The sequence below is a fragment of the Plecotus auritus genome, assembly GCF_963455305.1.
Source record: "Plecotus auritus genome assembly, chromosome: 1".
In the NCBI taxonomy this organism is placed as follows: Eukaryota; Metazoa; Chordata; class Mammalia; order Chiroptera; family Vespertilionidae; genus Plecotus; species Plecotus auritus.
The window spans coordinates 147,873,131-147,899,386 of record NC_137770.1 but is presented as its reverse complement, the minus strand read 5'-3'; the positions used below and the strand labels follow the sequence as shown (position 1 = coordinate 147,899,386).

The 26,256-nt window shown below is 41.3% G+C and overlaps 1 protein-coding gene across 1 annotated transcript in view; it reads left to right on the top strand.

The window, feature by feature from the left end:
• The window catches only part of TMEM236 (transmembrane protein 236), a 48,356-nt gene extending 22,946 nt beyond the window's left edge, over positions 1 to 25,410 (top strand). The window contains exon 4 of the mRNA XM_080663337.1: positions 24,514 to 25,410. Within this exon, the coding sequence (XP_080519463.1) occupies positions 24,514 to 25,088 (575 nt within the window). The 3' untranslated portion in view covers positions 25,089 to 25,410. The remainder of the gene's footprint in view (positions 1 to 24,513) is intronic.
• Positions 25,411 to 26,256: the final 846 nt, after the last annotated feature.

Sequence of the window (26,256 nt, the reverse complement as noted above, 5' to 3'; positions counted from 1 at the left end):
ACTCTGAAAACTTCTGGATGCCCCAAGACCTACTGGAACCAGATCAACAAAATTTTTTCAGAAGTTGGTGTTTTATGTAAGATTTCATTTGAATAGTGGATCTTCTGCTAATGATTGAAAGCCATTAATCTAGGCCTTCATTTAGAGTCAGAGGCTGTATCTATTTCTAGGGTGGTACTATAACTTGAGGGGCCAACTCTCTACCTCTCTAGTAGCTGGCTCTCTGGGAATCATGACACTGCACCCCCTAGGGATAAAGTGTGCCCACATCCAAAGTATTGTGGCTGTGGCTGCTCTGGGATACAATACAACAAAATACAATACAATGCAACACAACACAACACAACACAACACAACACAACACAACACACAATTGCTTTACAGGTAGAGCAGGCCCATGCCAGTAGAGTATTCACACACAGGTTTGTAGCCCAACACATACAAAACCCAGATAGCCTTTTTTAACATTCCATTTTGAATTGTCTTATTTCCAACATTTTCTGTTTTTCCAAAATAATACAAATTCATTTAAAATGTCAAAAAAGAAGAAAATGGAAATTAATCATAGTCCTACACACTAGAGAGAGCATCTTGATAGGCATTCTTCAGTTAAGAAAATCTATTTTGTAACTTCCTTTTTTCCTTAACAATATGTTGTAGGTATCATTCTTGTTATTACATCTTTTCTGCTGTGTCATTTTTATTGGGTGAATAATATTCCATTATATTAATGAACCATGACTTATTAAATAGTAATACAGTTGGTATGTGGATAGTCAGGGAGTCTGTGTGTAGGGGGACCCTGTGCTGTGTATGGGAGTGAGAAGCCACTCTACGAGGTGACTAGCCAAGCAGAGGCTGGGGACAGAGAGAGTTATGTTCGCAGCAGTTATGCCTCTGGACGACAGCTGAGTGATATCAGGATGATGACTGCAGTGTCCTCAGAAGACCCTGAGCATCTGCACATGCCCACACTCCTTGGCAACAATGCTTTCCAGAAGAAAGGGACTATTATGGACTGGCTGCACATGCAGGCAAATAAATACACAAGAGGTCGTGGGGGATTGTACAAACAGGATGGCAAGATAGTTTGGCTACATGAGGGATATCTGCACTGTAAGAAATGACTTGCTAGAGGTGAGATCAACAGGCTATTTGAGTAGAAAACATCAGAGCTTCTCAGAGGAGTTGGTTTCCACTATCACATCAGTAAGAGGTGCCAGACATGGTGTAAGGTTTTCAAATAAATCTGCTCACAGTGGCCCTAGTCCAGTTCCTTCTGTGCAGTTTCTTTAATACCCAGAGACTCGGGCCAAGTACGGCAGGACCTCAAAGCATAATGCTTATGTATTAGGCAAAATGCCTAGATGTAAAATTTCTGGCTTAAAGTATATGCAAGGTTTTAAGGTTTTTCGATGTGTCAATCAATCAATGGCTCCCTCTAAAGAATGCCCTACTTTACCCTCTAAACAGCAGTGTCAGAAAACACCTGTTTCTCCTCAGCCATGTAACATTAGATGATTTATTCCTTTTCATCTTTGCTAATTTCATAGGCAAAATAGTGTCTTAATGTTTTCATAATTTGCTTAAAGTAGTACTTGTGTTGCATATTTCTCATAGATTTATTGGCTATTTGTCATTTTAAAAAATCATATATTTATATCGTTGATCTGTTTTTCTATTGACACATCCATTCTTTTTTTTTTTTTTTTGAGTATCGATTCTTGAGTTCTGTAAGTAGTAAGAATTTTAAGCTTTGTATGTCCTAACTTATCATATATTTCAGGGATATATGCCTCTTAATTTCTTTATGTGTTTTTGCTAGAGGAAAGGTTTAATTTTGATACAATCCAGTCTATTAATATTTCCTTTATGGACTCTGTCTTTCGTGCTATGCTTAAAAAGTTTTTTTTCACTTCAAGGTGATATAAATATTTACCAATTATTTTATAAAAAATATATATTTTTTACTTTTTAATTGAATTTATTGGGGGTGACATTGTTTAATAAAATTATATAGTTTCAGGGGATAATTCTATAATACATCATCTGTATAGAGTATTCTGTGTTCACCTCCCAAAGTCAAGTTTCCTTCCATCACCATTTATCCTCCCTTTACCCTCTTCTATTTCCCTCCACCCCTCTTTTCCTCTGAGAACCACCACAGTGTTGTCTGCATCTATGAGGGTTTTGTTTTGCTTTGTTTTTTTGCTTAATCCCTTCACCTTTTTCACCTAGCCCCCCAATTCCCCTCCCCTCTGACAGCTGTCAGTCTGTTCTCTATCTGTGAGTCTGTTTCTATTTTGTTTGTTAGTTAATTTTGTTCACTGCATTCGACATATGAGTGAAATCTTTGGCACTTGTCTTTCTCTGACTGGCTTACTAGTATTTTGCTTATCATAATGCATTCCAGGTCCATCCATGCTGTCACAAAGGGTAAGATTGCCTTCTTTTTATGGCTGAGTAGTATTCTATTGTGTAAATGTACCACGCTTTTTTTATCCACTCATCTAGTGATGGGCACTTGGGCTGTTTCAAATCTTGACTATTGTAAATAACACTGCAATGAACTTAAGAGTGCATGTATCCTTTGTATTAGTGTTTTGGGTTTCTTTGGCTATATTTCCAGATTTGGAGTCACTGGGGTCATAAGGCAGTTCCACTTTTAATTTTTGAGGAAACTCCAACTGTCTTCCATAGAGGCTGCACCAGTCTGCATTTCCACCAGCAGTACACAAGGGTTCCCTTTTCTCCGCATCCTCGCCAGCATTTGTTTGCTGATTTGTTGATGGTAGCCATTCTGACAGGTGTGAGATGGTACCTCATTGTGGTTTTAATTTGCATTTCTCTGATGATTAATGGCATTGAGTATCTTTTCATATGCCCATTGGCCATTTGTGTATCCTCTTTGAAAAAGTGTCTTTTCAGGTTTTTTGCTCATTTTTAAATTAGATTGTTTGTTTTTGGTGTTGTTTTATGGATTTTTTATAAATTTTGGATATTAATCCCTCATCAGACGTATCATTGGTGAATATGTTCTCCCATTCAGTGGGTTGTCTTTTCATTTTGTTGATGGTTTCCTTTGCTGTGAAAAAAAACCACAACATTTTAGTTTGATGTAGTTCCCTTTGTTTATTTTTTCTTTTGTTTCCCTTGCCTGAGGAGATATATCAGAAAAAATATTACTATGAGAAATGTCCCAGATTTTACTGCCTATGTTTTCTTCTAGGATTTTTATGGTTTCGAGTCTAACATTAAGTCTTTAATCTATTTTGAGTTTATTCTTGTGTGCAGTGTGAGAAGGTGGTCTAGTTTCATTTTTTTGCATGTATCTGTCCAATTTTTTCAACACCTATAGACTATATTTACCCCATTGTATGATTTTGCCTCCTTTATCAAATATTAATTGACCATAAAAGCATGGGTTTATTTCTGGGCTTTCTATTCTGTTCCATTGATCTATGTCTGTTTTTATGCCAGTACCATGCTGTTTTGACTGCTATGGCCTTTTAGTATAATCTGATATCAGGTAGTATGATTCCTCCAATTTTGTTCTCCCTTTTCAAGATTGCTGTTGCTATTCAGGATCTTTTGTAGTTCCATATAAATTTTTGGAATACTTGTTCTAGTTCTGTGAAATACACCATTGCTATCTTGATAGGAATTGTTGAATCTACATATTGCTTTGGGTAGTATGGACATTTCATAATCCTCACTCAAGGACATGCTTAGATAGAGGAAGAGAGAGAGAGAGAGAGAGAGAGAGAGAGAGAGAGAGAGAGAGAGAGAGAGAGAGAGAAACATCGATCCTCAATTGGTTGCCTTTTGCACACTCCCCGGCTGGGCTCAAACCCTCAACCCAGGTACATGGGCTGACTGGGAATTGAACTAGCAACCTTTTCTTGCACGGGATGATGCTCAGCCAACTGAGCCACTCTGGCCAGGCAATATGGACATTTTAATGATGTTAATTATTCCTATCTATGAACGCAGTCTATACTTTTATTTATTTGTATCTTCTTCAGTTTCTTTCTTCAGTGTCTTGCAATTTTCTGAATACAGATCTTTTACATCCCTGGTTAAATTTATTCCTAAGTTTGTTTTTTTTTGTTTTTTTTTGTTTGTTTTGTGTTTTTTTTTTGATGCAATTGTAAATAGGATTGTTTTCTTACTTTCCCTATCTGGTGGTTCATTATTGGTGTGTAAAAATGCAACTCATTTCTGGATATTTATTTTATATCCTCCTATTTCACTGAATTTATTGACCAGTTCTAGTGGCTTATTGGTGGAATCATTAGTGTTCTCTACATACAGCCTCTTGTCAAATGCAAATAAGGACATTTTTACATCTTTCTTTGCACTTTGCATACCTTTTATTTTTTTATTCTTGACTAATAACTGTGGCTAGAATTTCCAGTACTATGTTGAGAAAAGTGGTGAAAGTGGACATCTCTGTCTTGCTCCTGATCTTAAGGGAAATACTTGTAGTTTTTGCCTGTTGAGTACAATGTTGGCTGTGGGTTTGTCATATAAAGCCTTTATTATGTTGAGGTATGTTCACTCTATTCTTACTTTGCTGAGAGGTTGTTTGTTTTTTTAATAATAAATGGGTGGTGGATTTTATAAAGTGCTTTTTTCTGCATCTGTTGATATGATCATGTGGTTTTTATCCTTTCTTTAGTTTCTGTTTTGTGTCACATTTATTGATTTGTGGATATTATACCAACCTTGTACCCCAGAATAAATCCCACTAGGTCATGGTGTATGATCCTTTTAATGTATTGCTGGATTCAGTTTGCTAATATTTTTTTGAAGATCTTCGCATCTATGTTCATTAGGGATATTGTCCTATAATTTTCTTTCTTTGTGGTATCTTTATTTGGTCTTGGAAAAATGCTGGTCTTGTAAAATGAGTTTGAGAGTCTTCCCTCCTTTTGAATTTTTTGAAATAGTTTAAGAAGGATAGTTGTTTCTCAAAAATATTTTATATTTAAATATTTAATGAAGAGGTTGGATTTTCTGTAGGGTAGGAACTCATTAATTTACAGGCAACTAATAAATTAGACATGATCATCAGTATATTTATTTATTTGATCTGGCAAAGCTTTTAGATCCCTGTCTTTATTATATTTCTGTTCATTTCTCCTGATAATTTCTACCATATAAAAAGCACTTAATAGAGTGCTTTAAAAATATTAATGCCAGCCTAGCCGGTTTGGCTCAGTGGATAGAGTGTTGGCCCATGGACTAAAGGGTCCCAGGTTTGATTCCGGTTAAGTACGCAACCACGTACCTTGGTAGCAGGCAACCAATCAATGTTTCCCTCTCTATGTCTTTCCCTTTCCCTTTCACTCTCTCTAAAAAAATATATCCTTGAGTGAGGATTAACAACAACAACAAATATATATCAATGCCAATCATAGTCACAACAGATGAATTGATTTAGAATCTCTGGTGATGGGACTTGGACATATGTAGATTTTAAAAAAGAAAACCTCATTGAGTTCTGCCATATCTCACATTAAGATCTGGCCGGTGGTTGAATCAGGAGGTCATGGTTCCATTCCTGGTCAGGGCACATGCCCAGGTTGTAGTCTCAATCCCCAGCAGGAGTTGTGCAGGAGGCAGGTGATTGGATGATTCTCTCTCATCATTGATATTTCTATCTCTCTTTCCCTCTCCCTTCCTCATTGAAATCAATTAAAAAAATTTTTTTAAAGAGAGCAATTTGTTCTCACTTTGGGCTGCAGGTTATAATCACCTAAAGGACTTTACATTCTGTTTCTTTCTAGATGGCACCCCACCTAATTAAATCATGGTTTGGGAAAGTGTGTGAGAACCAGGTACTAGGTGATTCATACTTGTGCAGTGTGATTGGAGTGGATGAGTAGAAAGAAACAGGGGCAATCTACACCTAATAATCCCCCAATATCTTTGTGAAATAGAAGACAGGTTGTCTGCTGAAAACAATGGTGATGCATGAACAGGAGAGAATCTGCAATAGGATGGGCAAGGTTTGGAGTAACTGCTGTGGGGAAGGGAAACAGAGTAGGTCAGGGACAGTGAGATGCATAGATGAACACTGATTAGGGTACAGAGGAGGGTGGAAAGCAGGATTTTGTCCTGGGTCCAATCAAGACTATGTGATTTTTCTTCAATGATACTCAGAAAGTTGGGCATTGACTGTAGGACTGATCCCAGTTGGGTTTTTAGAGCAGAAATGGAAGGAAGAAAAGGATCTGTTTTTGAGTTATTTTATCTTGTTATTGATTTACCAGAACATAATTCCTTAAATGAATGGCAATGATGATTTTTATTGAACATCTAAGCTGTTTCCAGTGAATCACCCACCACCTGTTAACATATATGCAAGAGGCTCTTACCCACAAGGTACCCATCAGAATCACCAGAGGGGTCTTTTCTATTTTTTTTAAATTTATTTTATATTTTTTATTGATTTCAGAGAGGAAGGGAGAGGGAGAGAGAGCTAGAAACTTCAATGATGACAGAGAATCATTAATCGGCTGCCTCTTGCATGCCCCCTACTAGGGATCGAGCCAGGAATCCGGGCATGTGCCCTTGACCAGAATTGGACCTGGGACCCTTCAGTCTATAGGCCGACGCTCTACCCACTGAGCCAAACTGGCTAGGGTCAGAGGGGTCTTTTCAAAATACATGGGCAGAGCTCTGCCTACTGATCAACAGCACATCAGGGGACAGCTGTTGGACCTCAGCATAGATGACTGACATGCCTAGATGAGCAATTTCTGGCTCAAAGAATGTTCAAGGTTTCAAGGCCTGGCATCTGTAACTTTTTAAAAGTTCCACAAGCGTACATCTACACAATGGAATACTACGCTGCAGTAAAAAAGAAGGAATCCTTACCATTTGCAACAGCATGGATGGAACTGGAGAGCATTATGCTAAGCCAGTGGTCGACAAACTGTGGCTCGCAAGCCACATGCAGCTTGCAAGCGGCGGTTTGCCGACCACTGTGCTAAGCGAAATAAGGCAGTCAGAGAAAGATAAATATCACATGATCTCACTCATCTGTGGAATATAATTAACAACATAAACTGATGAACAGGGACAGATCCAGAGACAGAGAAGCATCGATCAGACTGCCAAACCTCAGAGGGAAGATAGGGGAGGGTGGGGGAAAGGAGGAGAGATCAACCAAAGGACTTGTATGCATGCATATAAGCCTAACCAATGGGGGTTGAGGGCATGAGTCGGGGGGTGGGGGGGTAAAGGGCGGGGGTAAGGACACATATGTAATACCTTAATCAATAAAGAAAAAAAATTTAAAAAAATAAAATAAAAGTTCCACAAGCAATTCTGATGTCCACCCTGAGTGAGAGCCCTTGATATAGGAAGTAGGAGGAACTTAGACGAATACCAAGTTAAAAGCTGGGAGAACACATCTAGATTTTTCAAGGAACCTGCTTTCCAGATTTCCTTGAAATGGAACTCATCACACCTCAGAATAGAATGTGAGAGATTCCACAGAAGGTAACAGAAAAAAAAAAAAAAAAAAAAAAAAAAAAAAAAAGGATGCTGATTTTATCTGGAGAAAATGAATAGCATTTTGAGTTCCCCTTTGCTTCTTTTTAAGAAAAAGCTTATTATGCAATATGAGCCCAATGTGTGAGCTGGGTTTCAATAATGTGTTTTGCAATGTGTTTAGAGAGCACGTATGAGGAACACTGTGTTCAGGGCCATGCCAAGCAGGGGGAGTATTTCCTTTCATACCCTCCCTTAGCTATTCAGAAGAGGGAAGTTTCAGGAACCTGTGTCAGTTCTAGGATTTTTACCCCCTTCTCAGGAATAAGTAGCCACTTCCCAGAATGGAGTGATAAAAGGAAGAGTTTCTGATTTACACATGTCAGTGAAATACAGCTGTCAGGATAGGTCAGGGTGGATTGGGCCGGAAACTATATTGCAATGATTCCCAAAAGACACAGAACATCCAGGGTTCTCAAATCAGGAACCAGGGCTTTCTCTGGTTGGGGCAGATTTACATGATTTTAACAATTGGGCATTTGGAAAAAAATGAACAATTGTAGTATATAGTGTCAGATTCTTGAGAGTTGCAAAATAAATATTTAAGGGAGACTGATAGAAACAGGGAAACATGAATGTAGATTGCATACTTTATAACATCAAGCCGTGTTCTTTATATCATTATTAACCCAGAAAAGTTCATGGCCGCAGTTTGAAATTGAAAGCATAGGTCATTAATTTTCAGAATCTAGATTTTCTTGTCTAGGATGGAAGCGAGTGAAACCGGTTGCTGAACGGATGGCCTGTGCAATGTGCACACGCTTTGTCTTTTTGTCTACGCGCTGCGTGTGTTAATAGTGGGGTCCTATGTAGAGGAACACCATTTTGCTCAGACTCTGCTACCATGTGCTATTTTAGGACCCCAAGCCCCCCTACCTCTGGGTGAGATTGGGTTTTCAAAGGCTGCTTCCTGTGAACTCATAAGTGCTGTCTCCTCAGAATCACACTCTGGCACTTTTGTCCCCTGACTGCTGACTCCTGGCGCTGCCAGTGTCTGGGAAGCCTTTGCAATGCCGTGAACCACGGCTGCTGCTATCGGTGTCATCTCCCGTTGGTGTCAGCCCAAGTCCTGCTGGGCTGTGCGAGCGCCACACCACGCAGGCATGCGCTCCTGGGCCCAAAGCCATGTTACGTCTGAGCTACGCAGGTCCCCAGGCTGCCCTGCCAGGAGCTCCTCACATCCTCCAGGGCTCGGTAACCAAATCGGTCCTATGGACTTCTTTCTTTATTTTTTTTTAAATAAGTGTTTATTGATTTTCAGAGAGGAAGAGAGAGGGAGAGAGAGATAGAAACATCAATGGTAAGAGAGAATCATTGATTGGCTGCCTCCTGCACGCCCCACACTGGGGATCAAGCCTGCAACCCAGGCATGTGCCCTTGACCAGAATCGAACCCAGACCCTTCAGTCCACAGGCCAATGCTCTAATCACTGAGCCAAACCAGCCAGGGCTTCTACAGGCTTCTTTAAAGGGCTCTGCCTAGGGCCCAGGCCAGAGGCCGAAACTCCTTCTTCCTGTTGGCTTGGGGCTGAGGGTGGGGCATGGCTGTTGTTATTTGGCCTGGTTTTACGCTTTATTATTTTTTCAGATTCATTGAAATATAACATTGTATAAGTTTAATGTTATAATGACAATGTGCTGATGTGCGACACTTCTATATTGTGAAATGATTACCACAGTAGGGTCAGTTAACATCTCCAGCACCTCACATAATACGATTTGTTTTTTTGTGTGGCGAGAACATTTCAGGTCTACTCTCTTAGCAAGTTTCAAGTGTATAACACAGTTTTGTTAACTATAGTCACCATCTTGTACCTTAGGTCCTCGAAACTTATTCAGCTTATTTCTCCCACCCCCAGTCCCTGGTAACCACCACTCTACTCTGTTTCTTTGAGTTCACCATTCCTAGAGGGAACATTGTTTTCTTTCTCTCTTTCTTTCTCTTTCTTTCTTTCTTTCTTTCTTTCTTTCTTTCTTTCTTTCTTTCTTTCTTTCTCTCTCTCTCTCTCTCTCTCTCTCTCTCTCTCTCTCTCTCCTCTCTCTCTCTCTTTTTCTCTCTCTCTTTTTCTTTTCTTTCTCTTTCTTTCTTTCTTTCTTTCTTTCTTTCTTTCTTTCTTTCTTTCTTTCTTTCTTTCTTTCTTTCTTTCTTTCTTTCTTTCTTTCGAGTACAGTGGTTAGACATTTCATACACCTACAACTGGTTCTTGTGCTTTAGCTTACTTGCTTTAGTGCGGATTCCCCAACCCCCCAGGATGCCCATGGCTCCCTCCTGCCAATAGACTCCAGAGCAGGCATTTCCCCATCTTATTTTGTTTGTTTGTTTTGTCTTGAGATTTTATTTTATTTTTTTAATTAATTTATTTATTTAATTTTTTTTAACCAAACATAATAGGTTTAATAAGTATATATTATTAGTGCCTTCATACAGTGCCTGCCAAGAATTTTTGGAATAGATGTCACTTTTTTTGTCCTGGTGGCACGATACATGGATACATGCCATTGTGTTGCTTTAACTCAGTAAAAGTTTAAGCGTAATATGCCTATCACAGACTTCAGGCGCCTTGGAGGCAGAGTTGATTTTTTTTCACTAGTTGCTGCATCCACACAGTTGGGGCTCAGTAAATGTTGCACAAAAAAGTCAGTGAACTCATCTCACCTCTTCCTATTTGCTGACATAGGCCACATAGTATGGAGTTCCTTCTAGCATCTGCGATAAAGGTTTCCACTGCCTCAGAATTAGCAAATGAATCTCACCCTAGACCCGTGGTCGGCAAACTGCGGCTCGCGAGCCACATGCAGCTCTTTGGCCCCTTGAGTGTGACTCTTCCACAAAATACCACGGCCTGGGTGAGTCTATTTTGAAGAAGTGGCGTTAGAAGAAGTTTAAAAAATTTGGCTCTCAAAAGAAATTTCAATCGTTGTACTGTTGATATTTGGCTCTGTTGATTAATGAGTTTGCCAACCACGGCCCTAGACTATACCTCTGCCCTCAACAATAGATGTTCCTGCCCAATGGTGCTGTTCTACCTACAGTGGGAGTTGTCTAAAATAGGACTGCTGTCGTCTGTCTTGTCCTGGTGGATGAGAAATCTGCATACCCAGGAACCCAGGGCCACCTGTACTGGCTTTTAAAGGACTATTTACTTCAGGATCTCTTAGAACTGTGCTAGCTAGAATCATGTTCTAGAACCTCATTTTTAACAAGGGCTGTTATAGTGCTATGTGTTCATTTAAATGCATCCTAGCATCCTCTTATTGTTGAAAGAAATTCCATTTTTAGCAAATGTGTTTCTGAAGTCCAGGTGTGATACCCTCCCTCTGCTGGTATGATGTGTGCCCAGGTCCTAGGGACAAGGGGGAAGCACGGTCCCAGTAGGGACAGTCACTCTCGAGGGCCTGGGACAGTGAGATGACTGCTTTCCTAACGCCTTGTTTCAAATCAAGATCCCTGGTTTAGACATCCCATCTACTCCCCCCCCGCCCCCCCCCCGGCCTCTTCATATCTTTGAACGTTCTTGTGAATGGACAGAGTATTTATTTAAGTACCTGATGCTGATGGCACCATCACGGATGCCATGGCTCTGCTCTGTGCTCACATGCATTGCCATCTGAAGCCTGGTTATTTGGAGCCTTTTGTTGAACATTGAATTCTGAGAACACTTCATAATCGTTTCCACTGGAGCCAGGTATGCTTTGTTCTTTGTTCCTTTTTTTTTTTTTAATAAATCTTTATTCAGATTATTACAATTGTTTCTCCTTTTTTCCCCCCATAGCTCCCCTCCACCTGGTTCCCACCCCACCTTCTGCCCTTACCTCCCCACCACTGTCCTCATCCATAGGTGTATGATTTTTGTCCAGTCTCTTCCTGAACTCCCCCATACCCCTTTCCCCCTGAGAATTATCAGTCCACTCCCTTTCTATGCCCCTGATTCTATTATATTCACCAGATTATTCTGTTCCTCAGGTTTTTAATTCACTTGATTTTTAGGTTCACTTGTTGATAGATATGTATTTGTTGTTCATAATTTTTATCTTTACTTTTTTCTTCTTCCTCTTCTTTAAGGATACCTTTCAGCATTTCATATAATACTGGTTTGGTGGTGATGAACTCCTTTAGCTTTTTCTTATCTGTGAAGCTCTTTATCTGCCCTTCAATTCTGAATGATAGCTTTGCTGGGTAGAGTAATCTTGGTTGTAGGTTCTTGCTATTCATCACATTGAAAATTTCTTGCCACTCCCGTCTGGCCTGCATAGTTTCTGTTGAGAAATCAGCTGATAATCGTATGGGTGCTCCCTTGTAGGTAATTAACTGTTTTTCTCTTGCTGCTTTTAATATTCTCTCTTTGTCTTTTGTCCTTGGCATTTTAATTATGATGTGTCTTGGTGTGGTCCTCTTTGGATTCCTTTTGTTTGGGGTTCTGTGCGCTTCCTGAACTTGTAAGTCTATTTCTTTCACCAGGTGGGGGAAGTTTTCAGTCATTATTTCTTCAAATAGGTTTTCAGTATCTTGCTCTCTCTCTTCTTCTGGCACCCCCATAATTCTGATGTTGGTACGCTTGAAGTTGTCCCAGAGTCTTCTTACACTATCTTCAACTTTTTGGATTTTTTTTGCTTTTTGCTTTTTCGGTTGAGTGTTTTTTGCTTCTTTCTATTTCAATTCTTTGCCTTGATTCTTGTGTTCCTCTAGTCTGTTGTTGGGTCTCTGTATAATATTTTTTATTTCAGTCAGTGTATGCTTAATTTCTAGTTGGTCCTTTTTCATATCTTCGAGGGTCTCGTTATATTTATCAGCCTTTTCTAGGATATTCTTGAAAAGCCTTATAACCGTGGTTTTGAATTCTATATCCAGTCGTTTATTTTCCTCCATTTCTTTCATTTGTGTCTATTTCTTTGACGCCGCATTTTCACTGCTTCCCTGAGTTGGTAAGGTAGATTTGTGTGCTAGGTTTCCTATATGGCCCAGTGGGTCGGCCTCCCCAGTTAACCTGAGGTGGACACTCTTGGTGCACCCCTTTGTGGACTGTGTGTACAGCCTTGTTGTAGTTAAGTCTTGATTGTTGTTGGTATCACTGGGAGAAATTGACCTCCAGGCCAGTTGGCTGTAAGGATCAGCTGTGTCTACGCTGGGAGAAGTTCGGTGCTGGAGACAGCCTTATAGGATTAGACTTGCCAAATTGCAATAGCCTCTGTGCTCAGCTTGGATGGGGTGGAGTCTCAGGGCGGAGCAACAGTCTTGGCTTTTAGTCAGCTTTGCCCTTGCGCGCGTGCGCGCCTGCAGACCTCTGCCTTCCCCGGCTCCTGAGTTTCCGCCCGAGAGTCCAGATTCCCCCCACAAGAGCATGGGTCCCCAGGGGCTCGCCTGGAACTGGGGTTCAGTGCAGTCAGAACTGGGGCTCAGTGCAGTCAGGAGCTTCTGACTCCCTTCCACTAGGGAAAGCCTGTGGCAATCTCCGCAGCCTTTGTGTGCACTAGCATGTGCGCACCTGCAGACCTCTGCCTTCCCCGGTTCCTGAGTCTCTGCCCGAGAGTCCAGATTCCCCCCCATAAGAGTGCGGGTCCCCAGGGGCTCGCCTGGAACTGGGGTTCAGTGCAGTCAGAATTGGGGTTCAGTGCAGTCAGGAGCTTCGGACTCCCTTCTGCTAGGGAAAGCCTGTGGCAACCTCCGCAGCCTTTGTGCACACTGGCACGCGCGCCTCCAGAACCCTGCCTGCCGGGGCTCCCCCGGGTCTCCCCCGGGTCTCCGAGTCTCTGGGTGCCTTTCTCTCTACCTGACAGTCCAGACTCCCCCTGTATGAGCCTGGGTCCACGGGGTTTCGCCCGGGACTGGGATTCAGTGCAGTCAGAACTGGGGTTCAGTGCGGTCAGGGGCTTCCTTCCCCCTTCTGCCAGAGAAAGTCAGCCAGGCTCTCAGCCACCCTTCCTCTCTGCACGCACAAAGACCCTTTGCCGTACCTCCAATTATCTGTGAGCTTTTCTCTTTCCTTCTAGTTGTAGAATTTTCACTCAGCCAGCTTTCCTGTGGTTCTGGATGGTGTCCATTCTGTCTTTTAGTTGTAGTTTTGAAATTGTTGTGCGAGGCAGCAGTTTAGGTGCTTACCTATGCCGCCATCTTGGTTTCTCCTTTATTTTATTTTTTTTTAAATAAATATTTATTGTTCAGATTATTACATTGTTCCTCTTTTTTCCCCCATAGCTCCTCTCCACCCCGTTCCCACCCCACCCTCTGCCCTTACCCCCTTGCATGTCCTCATTCATAGATGTACGATATTTGTCCAGTCTCTTCCCACACCCCCCACACCCCTTTCCCCCTGAGAATTGTCAGTCCACTCCCTTTCTATGCCCCTGATTCTATTATATTCACCAGTTTATTCTGTTCATCAGATTTTTTTATTCATTTGATTTTTAGATTCACTTGTTGATAGATATGTATTTGTTGTTCATAATTTTTATCTTTACCTTTTTCTTCCTCTTCTTAAATAATACCTTTCAGCATTTCATATAATACTGGTTTGGTGGTGATGAACTCCTTTAGCTTTTTCTTATCTGTGAAGCTCTTTATCTGCCCTTCAATTCTGAATGATAGCTTTGCTGGGTAGAGTAATCTTGGTTGTAGGTTCTTGCTATTCATCACATTGAAAATTTCTTGCCACTCCCGTCTGGCCTGCATAGTTCCTGTTGAGAAATCAGCTGATAGTTGTATGGGTGCTCCCTTGTAGGTAACTAACTGTTTTTCTCTTGCTACTTTTAATATTCTCTCTTTGTCTTTTGCTCTTGGCATTTTAATTATGATGTGTCTTGGTGTGGTCCTCTTTGGATTCCTTTTGTTTGGGGTTCTGTGTGCTTCCTGGACTTGTAAGTCTATTTCTTTCACCAGGCGGGGGAAGTTTTCGGTCATTATTTCTTCAAATAGGTTTTCAGTATCTTGCTCTCTCTCTTCTTCTGGCACCCACATAATTCTGATGTTGGTACACTTGAAGTTGTCCCAGAGGCTCCTTACACTATCTTCATATTTTTGGATTCTTTTTTCTTTTTGCTTTTCTGGTTGAGTGTTTTTTGCTTCTTTGTATTTCAAATCTTTGACTTGATTCTTGCGATCCTCTAGTCTGCTGTTAGATCTCTGTATAATATTTTTTATTTCAGTCAGTGTATGCTTAATTTCTAGTTGGTCCTTTTTCATATCCTTGAGGGTCTCACTAAATTTATCGGCCTTTTCTAGAAAATTCTTGAAAAAACTTATAACCGTGGTTTTGAACTCTATATCCAGTTGTTTGCTTTCCTCCATTTCTTTCATTTGTGATCCGTTTCTTTGTCTCCACATTTTGGCTGCTTCCCTGAGTTGATAGAGTGGCTTTGTGTACTAGGTGTCCTATAGGGCCCAGTGGCTCAGCTTCCCCAGTTACCTGAGGTGGACACTCTTGGTGCACCCCTTTGTGGGCTGTGTGCACAGTCTTTTTGTAGTTAAGGCTTGATTGTTGTTGGTATCACTGAAAGGAATTGACCTCCAGGCCAATTGGCTGTGAGGATCAGCTGTGTCTACGCTGGGAGAACTTCTGTGCTGGAGACACCCTTATGAGACAAGACTTGCAAAAAGCCTCTGTGCTCAGCTTGGATGGGGTGGAGTCTCAGGGCGGAGCAGATAGCATTGGTTTTCCGTCAGCCTTGTCCTAATAGGCCCTTGTGTCTCAGTGTCCTGTCGTAATCGCTGCAAGCCCCTCTGAGAGAAAGCTGCCCTCGAGTTCTGCCTGCTGCCAGACAGTCCAGTTTCTCCCCGAATGAGTCTGGGTCCCCAGAGTCTCACCCAGAACTGGAGTTCGGTGCAGTCAGGAGATTTTGTCTCCCTCCCGCTTGAGAAAGCCAGCTGCGTACTCAGTTGTCCGCCCTCTCCGCACATACGCCTGGGTACCTCTGTCTTCCATAGTTCCTCTGAGTCTCTGTGTGCTTTTCTCTTTTCCTGACAGTCCAGTTTCACCCCGTATGAGTCTGGATCCCCAGAGTCTCACCCGGAACTGGATTTCAGCACAGTCGGGAGCTTTTGTCTCCCTCCTGCTTGAGAAAGCCAGCCGCACACTCAGTTGCCAGTCTTCTCCGCGTGCATCTCAGTACCTCTGCCTCCTGCAGCTCCTCTGAGTCTCACTGTGCTTTTCTCTTTCCTTCTAGTTGTAGAATTTCCACTCAGCCAGCCTTCCTGTGGTTCTGGATGATGTCCGTTTTGTCTTTTAGTCGTAGTTTTGAAATTATTGTGCGAGGCAACAGTTTAGGTGTTTACCTATGCCGCCGTCTTGGTTTCTCCTCTCCCCATCTTTTATTCAGCAAATCTTTATGAAGAATCTGTCCCACACCAGGCACTCTGTTAGGTGCTTCAGGTCCAGGGCGAGTGAGACCAGCTCACGGTCTAGTGGGCGAGCAGTACATCAATACACCACACTAACACATCTGCACAAAGCTAAGAGGAGTGCAGTGAAGGCAGCAGACCCGCTCATTCCCCTATGTCTATCTTTGCTGCCCAACTTGGGTTCAGGCTTTGGTCTGTATCTAAGCCAAGCATGTCAGACTCAAAGGCTAACACAGGCTGAATAAACAAGGTTTAAGTTTATGTGGGCTGCAGCAAAATAAAAGCTTCAGTTTTCATAGAAACGTAGGTTATTTCGATAGAGACATACAAAGGGCTGAAATAAATGAGTAATCATTAACATAAAATAATAGAACATTTTAATAAAAATTAATATTTTTTCTTGAACATTAACTTACCACACACTGTATAACAGCACAAATTAGTAAGTGTAATGCAAATAAACCTATTTTTCTTGTTCTCCAAAAGTGAAATATTTCCTGTTACACACACCAAACAAGTCAGTCCAAGACTAATGACATGGCAATCAGCTGCTAACACATTCGCTGCTAGTATTAGTGGAGAGAAATGGTGCGCCTACACGTAAGATGGGTAAGGGAAATGAATGCAACGCCATTATAGTAACCAGTCATCAGTGAATGCTGTAGTTCGTTATTAATAATTATGTATAACAGGATATTGTAAAAATTAAGTTACGAAATTTTTATTAAAATGTTTCTTACCTACCGTTATATTGGTTGGGCCGCAAAAATATTCATTGTGGGCTGCATGTGGCCCTCGGGCTGTGCGTTTGACATGCCTGATCTAAGCACTTAACTAGCAGAGGCATTGCAAACCATTTCAAAGTCTAGAGTTATTTATATTTGGAAATATATGCTTTTCAACATTTGACCTTACTGTTTATGTTTCATCTAAATATACTCAATATCATACTATATATATAAATACATATTATATTTCATATTAATTATTATTATCTCAATTAGCATAATTAACACAATTATGAATTATGGTATCTATTGTAATATATTAATATGAATATATAAAAATAATTTTTCTATTTAGATATTGTAAATCAAATCACATGCTCTAGTCTAAACACATATCAGCTAAGGAGAACGTCAGAATATCCCACATGAAAAACTGAAGATCAAAAATTTTAGATTACTAAATTTTCTCAGACAATCTTCAAAAATGGAATATTTAAAAATCTACAGCACTATCAGTTTTTAGCAATTCTTGTCCCTGGTTAGATGAGCGTACAATTTCACATTGCCTAGAATCCAGAAATGACAATATTTATTGTCAGATTGATGCAGTGCTTGATGAGGAACTGAAAGTGGGTCTTAGGGCTTGTGAATTTACTGGATAACAGTGTAATGCCTTCCTTAAAGTTGCCACAACTCTCTGTATGCCCATGGGCTCTTCCAGGACGGATGGTGGGTTGAATATTTGTCTTGAATTCATTATTATTATTATTTACTAGAGGCCCAGTGCACGACATTTGTGTACTGGGGGGGAGGTCCCTCAGCCTGGGTTGCGCCCTCTCGCAGTCTGGGACCACTCGGGGGATGTCCGCCTGCCGGCTTAGGGGCCTGTGGGAGTGGGCCTAAGCTGGCAGGCAGACATTGCCCGATGGGTCCTTAGTGCCATGGAAGCGGAAGAGGCTCTCACCACAGCCGCTGAGCTCGCCAGCCAGAAGCCGGGCTCACTGCACCTTAGTGCTGCCTCAGAGGTGGGAAAGGCTCCTGCCACCGCACCAGCCGTGAGCCCAGCTTCTGGCTGAGAGGTGCTCCCCCTGTGGGAGCGCACTGACCACCAGGGAGCAGCTCCTGAGTTGAGTGTCTGCCCCCTTGTGGTCAGTGTGCATCATAGCGACTGGTCGTTCTACCATTCAATTGATTTGCATATTAGGGTTTTATTATATAGGATTATTTACTAGAGGTCCAGTGCACAGATTTGTGCACCGGTGGGGTCCCTCAGCCTGGACTGCAGGGATAGGGACAAAACCAGCTATCCAACATCCCTTGAGGGGTCCCAGATTGTGAGAGGGCGCAGGCCAGGCCGAGGGACCCCATCGGTGCACAATCAGGGGAGGGACCATGGGAGGGCTCCAGGGTGTGTCTGGACCGTCTCGCCTAGTCCCGATTGGGGCCAATTGGGGCCGTCTTGTCCAGTCCCAATCAGGGCCGACCGGGGCCGGCCAGCCTGGGGAGGGACCGTGGGAGGTTGGCCAGCTGGGGAGGGACCGCAGGATGGCCCCAGGGTGTGTCCGGCCTGTCACGCCCAGTCCCGATCAGCCAGACCCCAGCAGCAAGCTAACCTACTGGTCAGAGCATCTGCTTCCTGGTGGTCAGTGTGCATCATAGCGACTGGTTGAATGGTTGAATGGTCGGACACTTAGCATATTAGGCTTTTATTATATAGGATTGGTGAACACTTGCCTCTAATTTTGAACACAAGCAGCAATGTTTGGTCAATACTTAAACAACTGTCTCTCCAGACAGAAAGAAGGCCCTGATTTGTAGAATTTTCCCCTTTTTCTGGTGTGAGTCCTCTCACCATAGCCAATTTCAGGCTATACAGGTGCTGCCACTCAACACAGACCATGGAATTGGAAAGAGATGCACACAGTAGGTTCTTGGTAGCTGCTGCGAGCTGTCTCTGCCTGCACAGGATGTATCTTGGGATAGCACTTCTCTTTGTGATGTGAACAGGCAAATATGAGAATTAAACTCATGGCCTTGGTTAGGCCCTATAGTGTGACACTATTTCTCAAACTTTCTGATCTCCCGGATAAATGCGATACTGGGTAGCAGTGTAGCTATAACCGAAGTTTAACAAACTGTAATTACTCTTACTATTTATCGCATTCTTATATTTTCTATTCTATTCTAATTTATTTAAAACTGTAAACTGTTTAGCGATTGCCACTTGTTATTTATTTAACATACACATGGCTATTTCTCTGTCAGGCACTATTTTAAATGCTTTCCAAATGTTGACTGTTTCCTTCATCATGACCAACCTGAGAGGTAGATGCTGGGTTCTACATGTATTACTTGGCACTGATGTTTCTTGTTTTACAGACCTCAGATATGCCACCAAAGGAAACAGGCTTATATACATAGTGCAGTGGTTTTAATCAATGGATAGTGTCAAAATAATAATGCTTATCATTTGTCCTGGTGTCTATTTTAATTTATTACATTTTCTCTTATTCTCTAAGAGTATTGTGACTAAAAGTACTTTGGGTCTTTAATGTTTTAAAAAATTTTAATAAGACTGTTAATTTTCTACTTTTCCAGATTTTTTTCCTAGAAGGTTATGTCTAAATCATTAGCATTTAACTTTCTCTGGAACATTTTTCTTTCAGAAAAAAATGGATTTGGGGCACTTGGAATAAAAACTTGCCAGAATTTTTCTGAGCAGTTCTATAATTTGATCTTCTAGCTGTTATGAACTGAGTAACAATTTCTTATCAGCTCCCTCGGCAGCCTCAGGAGCTTCTTTGCTGACATCACCATGATTTCCCTGGCTCCTCTGACTTCTATTCTCCTCATCTTCAGTGGCTCTCCATGGAGCTTAGAATAAAGTACAAAAACTTTATCATAGCCTGTAAGGATCTACAAAATCTGACTCAGCCACAGCCAGTGTGGTCTAGTAGTTAAATGTTTGAGGTTCACCGTGTGGTCTCTCTCCTTGCCAGTTGTGTGACCTTGAAAACAATTGTTCATCTCTCCGTGCCTCAGTTTACTGATCTTTAAGATGGGAAAATATAGTATCTACATCATAGAGTTTTCATAAAGATTAAGAGAATTAATGTGTAGAAAGGGCTTCCAGGGGTGGGCAAACTTTTTGACTCGAGGGCCACAATGGGTTCTTAAACTGGACCGGAGGGCCAGAACAAAAGCATGGATGGAGTGTTTGTGTGAACTAATATAAATTCAAAGTAAAGGAGCGGAGGGGAGAGCAAGAGAACCCTCCGCTCTTTTGGCTCCGCGGGCCGGATAGAACAGCCGAAAGGGCCAGATCCGGCCCGCGGGCCGTAGTTTGCCCACGCCTGGTTAGACCAATGTTGGTATATAGCAAACTTAAATATTAGCTCCTCTGTGCTGCGCCAGCTCCTCTCCAAACTCTCATTCGATCATTTTATGTGAAAGATTTTACATAAGCTCTTCCTGCTACCTGAAAAGTTCCTTTCTCCATTCTTCACCTAATTCATTCCTACTTATTCTTCACGTCTCTGCTTGACTGTCACGTCTCAGGTGAGCCTCCTGACACCCCGTCTAATTCAGACCCGATGTGATAGTGTCTCACCACAGAACTGACCTTCCTTTTAAAGTCCTGCCACAATTTATTCTGAGTTTATCGACGTGATCACAGGAGACAGAGTGGTGGAGGCAGGGGCTGTTTCCACATTGCTTGCTGCATCCTTGTCAATGCCCAGCCTACGCTTGGTACAGCTCTCTGCAGTCTGTCTGCTCATATCAGGTGCGAGCCTAAATACCGCCTTTTTAGTATCAGCTTCATTTCTGTCTTGATTTTAGGCACTTTTCCTTGTGACTCTTCTCTTTTTATTTAAATAACTTTTATTCCTCTGTGTATGTGTGTGTGTGTGTGTGTGTGTGTGTGTGTGTGTGTGTGTGTTAATCCTCACCTAAGGATATTTTTTCCATTGGTTTTTAGAGAGAGTGGAAGGGAGGGGGAGAGACTGAGAGAAACAGCTATGTGAGAGAGACACATTGATTGGTTGCCTCCTGCACTCCTGCACATGCCCCAACTGGGGCCAGGGATCAAGCCTGCAACCAAGGCATGTGCCCTTGACTGGAATTGAACCTGAGACCCTTCAGTCTGCAGACTGACGCTCTAACCACTGAGCAAAACTAGCTAGGGCTCCTATTTTTACAAAAGGAATACATACTCACTCTAGAAAATTCCTCACTACTTACCTGTTATGTTGTGCTTGTCTCTTCCCTGTAAGCCATCTAAAACTTCTGGGAAACAAGTTAGAGAGAAATACATCATTCTGAAGAAATAATAGAGTAAAATAGGTATGAGTTTCCTACTTAAACATTTACCTGTTGTATCAAAATTACATTTCCTTAATTATTTAGCGTGCACAGTGAAGGCAAAAAGTTGTTTTGGCAACTGGCATCTGATGTGGGGAACTACACAGAATGGCTGCTATTTTTAGTTTTTATTGGGCAATGTGAACCTCTAAGGGAGCGAGTGGATCTCTTTCTTCATGCTGATATCTTCTATGGATTTTGCACAAAGCAACATTGCTTTACCCAAACACAACACTAACAGCTAACAATAATAACACAATGAATTCCAGCTGTAAGTGGAAATTTAAAAAAAAAAAAAAAGTATTTCAGAGGGAAACTAATCATGGAGCCAAGGGGAATAGTATTAAATACATGAAAGTTTACATTGCCTGGGGATAAATTTGCTGGTCCATTCTAACGAAAAAGTGATTTCTTGATTTCTTCAACTTTATCATAGCCTCTGTGAGGCCAGGAAAGCTTTCCAGCTAATAAATCTAGTGCTTCTCACTTGGAAAGAGGACAGCAGAGTCCCTGTATCTCCAAACCTAAACTGGCCTCTATTGAGCCTGTGGAGAGATAGGAAGCTCCAGGCTCAGATTTCACCAAATATACATGGATTGGGGCTTTAGCTCTTCATTAAAAATTAACTCTGGCTAAGAATTCACTGTACATCCAACAGCTCACATCTACAGATATTCAGATTCTTACTGACTGTTTAAAAGTGTTAATGTGTCACTTCTTAGATTGCCACTTCCTGGTGTTGAAACAATGCTGAATTGGCAATCATCTTCCAAAGCCCAAATTATACACAGTGTTCTACATGTTGAAAAAGGAATTTGGACTTTCCTCAAACTGCTTTATCTTCTAAGAGAGGTGAAGGAGAGTTCTCTAGGACATGACATACCCTAAGAAACATTTTTTTATGTTGTAAAATGAGAGCTTTATGCCAGTGGGCATCTGCATTTAAAAAGGGATGATTTTATGAACATTAAAATAATAATAATCCTATATAATAAAAACCTAATATGCAAATCGACCAAGTGGCAGAACGATCTGTCGCTCTGACGTGCACTGACCACCAGGGGGCAGACGCTCAATGCAGAAACTGCCCACTGGTGGTCAGTGCACTCCCACAGGGGGATCGCCACTCACAGCTGGTGAGTGCAGCAGTGGTGGCAGGAGCCTCTCCCACCTCCGCTGCAGGTGGGCGGTAAGGAGCGAGAGGTCCCGGACTACAAGAGCCCCGGACTGCGAGAGGGATGTCTGACTGCTGGCTTAGGCCTGGGGATCAGGACTAAGCCAGCAGGCGGACATCCCCCAAAGGGTCCCAGACTGCAAGAGGGCACAGGCCGGGCTGAGGGACTCTCCCCCCAAGTGCATGAATTTTGTGCACCAGGTCTCTAGTTAGTATATAATTTTCTCTCTTACTTGAGTATTATTTATTAAAGTGATACTCATTCATGCTATGGTGACATTGAAGGTTGCTAAAGAAGTTTATAAGGGTCATGGATCCTGCCATTTATTTATGAATGGTTCATATCAGAAGTAAGTAATATTTCATCAATAATTTAGATTATCTTTTTGGTTCATAAATATACTCAACTCACAGTTAAAAATTTTAAATAGTTAATAGTATAAAAAGAAAACAGATTTATTTTTCATTTAAACAATACCTATTTACAGTAATCAAACATTTTATTAATCTTTAACCACAATAATGTAAAATGTTTTTACTTTAGCTCAATATATTTCAACAAATTTTTATTGATTTTGTTTCTTTAACTTTTATGGATATTCAATCTAATGACTCCCTTTAAATTTTATCTTATCAAATAATATGGAAGCTCAGCATATTCAGAGTAAACTTTGGTAAGGCCTGATAAATTCTTAGCAACAAAAATGATGCTTAAGTGGATAAATGTTGAAAATATAACGTGCTATACTTTTTTCATGTATAAAAACCATACCATCAACATTGTTAGTAAGTCTTGAGATTCGAGGATCTCTTCATAATCCCCCAACCTCAACACCCACGTGAACACAGAGAGGTGTGCAGGAGCGCACCACACACACACACACACACACAAAATGTAATGTTGATGAGAAAATGCCCTACTCATTTAGATGACTGGTATGTTGACCAGGCATAGTCTGTGGCCACAAATAAGATGCTTTTAGTCTAACCAATGTTCAAAAACTTTGGGGAAAAACAGGTTTAAAATCTTTTTAAAAGGTTTATTTTGTAATTACAGTTTGCATTCAATAATATTTTGTATTAGTTTCAAAATATTCATGGGGATGTAAAGTACAGCACAGAGAATATAGGTTTTAAAATCTTGGATTCAGAATGTCACCCATTACTAAGACTTTCTCATGGTTAAATAGCACCAAACTCCAAACCTGAAGATCTGGGTTGTAGAGAATTCTCTGTGCCTCTTATAAAATGACAAAATTGGACCATTGTACTTTGATTCAACCATTTAGCTAGATCCACCTGCTTTTATGATATCTGTGTGTTTATAATTATCTGTGTGTTTATAATGATATGTTGCCTCTAGGTAGGTAATAGCAGCCATAAAGTTAAGAGTTTATAAATTGGGGTCAGACAAGTCTGGGTGTGGATTCCAGCTCTGCTCATTCATTACTAACTGTGTAATTGAATTTTGGTGTTATTTTACCTCTTCCTCCCCCGCTTCCATGTATATAAAATGGAATAGTGATCTCTCTCTCTCAATTTCTCTGAGGATTTAATGACAGAATATGTGAAAATGCTTAGCTTAGTAACCAATAATGGCTCTTACTGTGAAATGGTAAACACGACTTAGGATCCACAGCCAGGATCCAAGGACATGGATTTTGCTTATTTTTTCCATATGCGACCCATTGCTATCTTGAAATTCGATGTGTAAAACAGACCTCAAATAAGAGAATACTTACAATTTTATTTTTCAATTTTAAAAATAAAAATGCTTCAAGTTATATAAACTTTAAAATTTAAAATCTATACTAATAAAAGGGTAATATGCTAATTAGAGTGGATGTCTTCTGGACGACCATCTGGATGTCCTTCCGGACAAAGCCGCTGCGAGGGCCGGGCCCAGGCTCAGGGCGGCAGTGGCAGCAGCAGCGGGGTAATGGGGCCGGCGCCTTCCCCTGATCTGCCAGGTCACCTCCTGCAGAGGAAGGCCAGACTGCAGCTTAGGCTGGGGGGCCAAGGCAGAGGCGGTTAGGGTTGATCAGGCTGGCAGGAGGGCAAGTTAGGGTCGATAAGGCCGGCAGGGGGGCAAGGTAGGGGCGATCAGGCAGGCAGGCAGAGGGGTTAGGGGTGATTGGGCAGGCAGGCAGGCGAGCCAGCGGTCCCAGATTGCGAGAGGGATGTCCGGCTGCGGGTTTAGGCCCCATCCCTGTCTGAACTGACAGTTGGACATCCCCTGAGGGGTCACAGATTGGAGAGAGTGCAGGCGGGGCTGAGTGACTCCCCCCCTCAGCACCCCTGCCCCTGAGCATGAATTTCACACACCGGGCCTCAAGTAATATAAACATGTTGCAGGTAATGAAGATACGCACATCCATGCCACCACTTTGCAACGCATAAAAACTGTGACGGTTCAAGAGAGGCAAAATGAAGGAAACCCTGCACCTCCCCAGCCAGCCCCAAGGACCACGGCATCAGCAGCCACAACACGGAGCCCGGCCCCCACGCAGGCCGGACCCGAGGAGCCCACCTTCCAGTCCGGAGTCCTGAGAGCCATGGCCCAGCGGGACGCTCGCGCGGAGATTTTCCTGTGGAGCTTCCTGCTGTGGTCTGACACCATCGAAATGGTGCGCGTGGCCGGCCACCAAGCCGTGTACAAGTCAGCCTGGGTCTACCCAGTCTATCTGTTCAGTTTCATTTCTCTCCTCCGAATTATACTCACTCCCCAGAACCCTCTTCTGAATTCCCTGGGCATCCTGCTTCAGGATTTACCCTTTATTTTTGTCAGACTTAGCTTAATCATTGACCTGGGAACTGTCACACCCGTACTGGGCCTTTGTAAAAATGTACTGGTGACTCTCTCTTATGTTTACTTCACTTACTTAACCAAATTCAGGGTTTTCTCCTCCTTTGAATTGTCTTCATTTTAAAAAGAAAATGTAATATAGTTAAACCGCTTTATTATGCATGTGTACACATTTGTAATCTTATTCTTTTCTGGGGTATATGTTTTTGCACTATATAAAGAAATGAAACTAGATTGTAGAAAATAAGCTATTTTTTTAAATGGTACCATCAGTTTTTTTAATGTGTATTAATGGTGCTAAATTTAAGTAAATTTATGTCCTTAAAAGTTGACTCCCCTGCATCTCTAGAAAATAGTAGTTAATTTTAGTTATTTTTGTGTATTGCACCTTTCTTAAAACACTCTTCAATAAAGCCTGTAAAACAAATGAGAACATGTTTCCCCACTAAGTTCAAGAGTGAGATTTTTCTTATTTAATTAAATTAATCATTATATTAAATATCGTTATAGGAATTAAATAATTAAAATTAATTTCTAGAAAATACACCTGGAGTTATTGAATAATTTTTAGGTTATACTTTTTAAAAATCTGAATTGTAGTTTTAGGGTCTCCTTCAAACATAGAATTATGTTCTTCATTCTACTTTGATAAGTGAATTTTATGGAATTAATTGATTTCAGCAGAAAAAGCAATTCTGTTATCAGATATTTGACTCGGTTTAAGGCTTAGCTTTTTCATTAGTACTAAAGTACTAACATAAAGATTGTTTAATATAGTAAAATCAAGGTACATCAGCAATACCTAGATGAAATTTTATAATAGGAAGCCATAAATTCGAGATGTAGATATCAAAGCAAAAGAATATTTTGTGGAATTCGATACCATCATAAAAACAATCACATACAAGTCCTGTTTAAAACTGGAAGTTCAACTTACAAATGCACTAGTTAGTGTCTTATGTGGTTATTATATAAAATGCATAACTTGGTGCAAATAATTAGATACATAATTATGCTATTTGCCTTCACTATGTTGGGATACTCTTGAATATTCATAGTAGGGGCTCTTCATTTTATATGAATTTTCAGATGCTAGAAGGATTTGTCAGAGTCTTATGTGTGCAGAATGTTTTACAGAGCCAGTCCCTTCAATGATCTGCGGGAACAAATAGCTTAAAAGTGTGTAACTGAACTTGCCTGCCTCCTCCTACTCTCCACCAATATCCCCAACTCACTGTTCTGTGCTTTCTGTTTTCCCCTCACACTGTCAGGTCTATTTGCAGCTGTTAAAA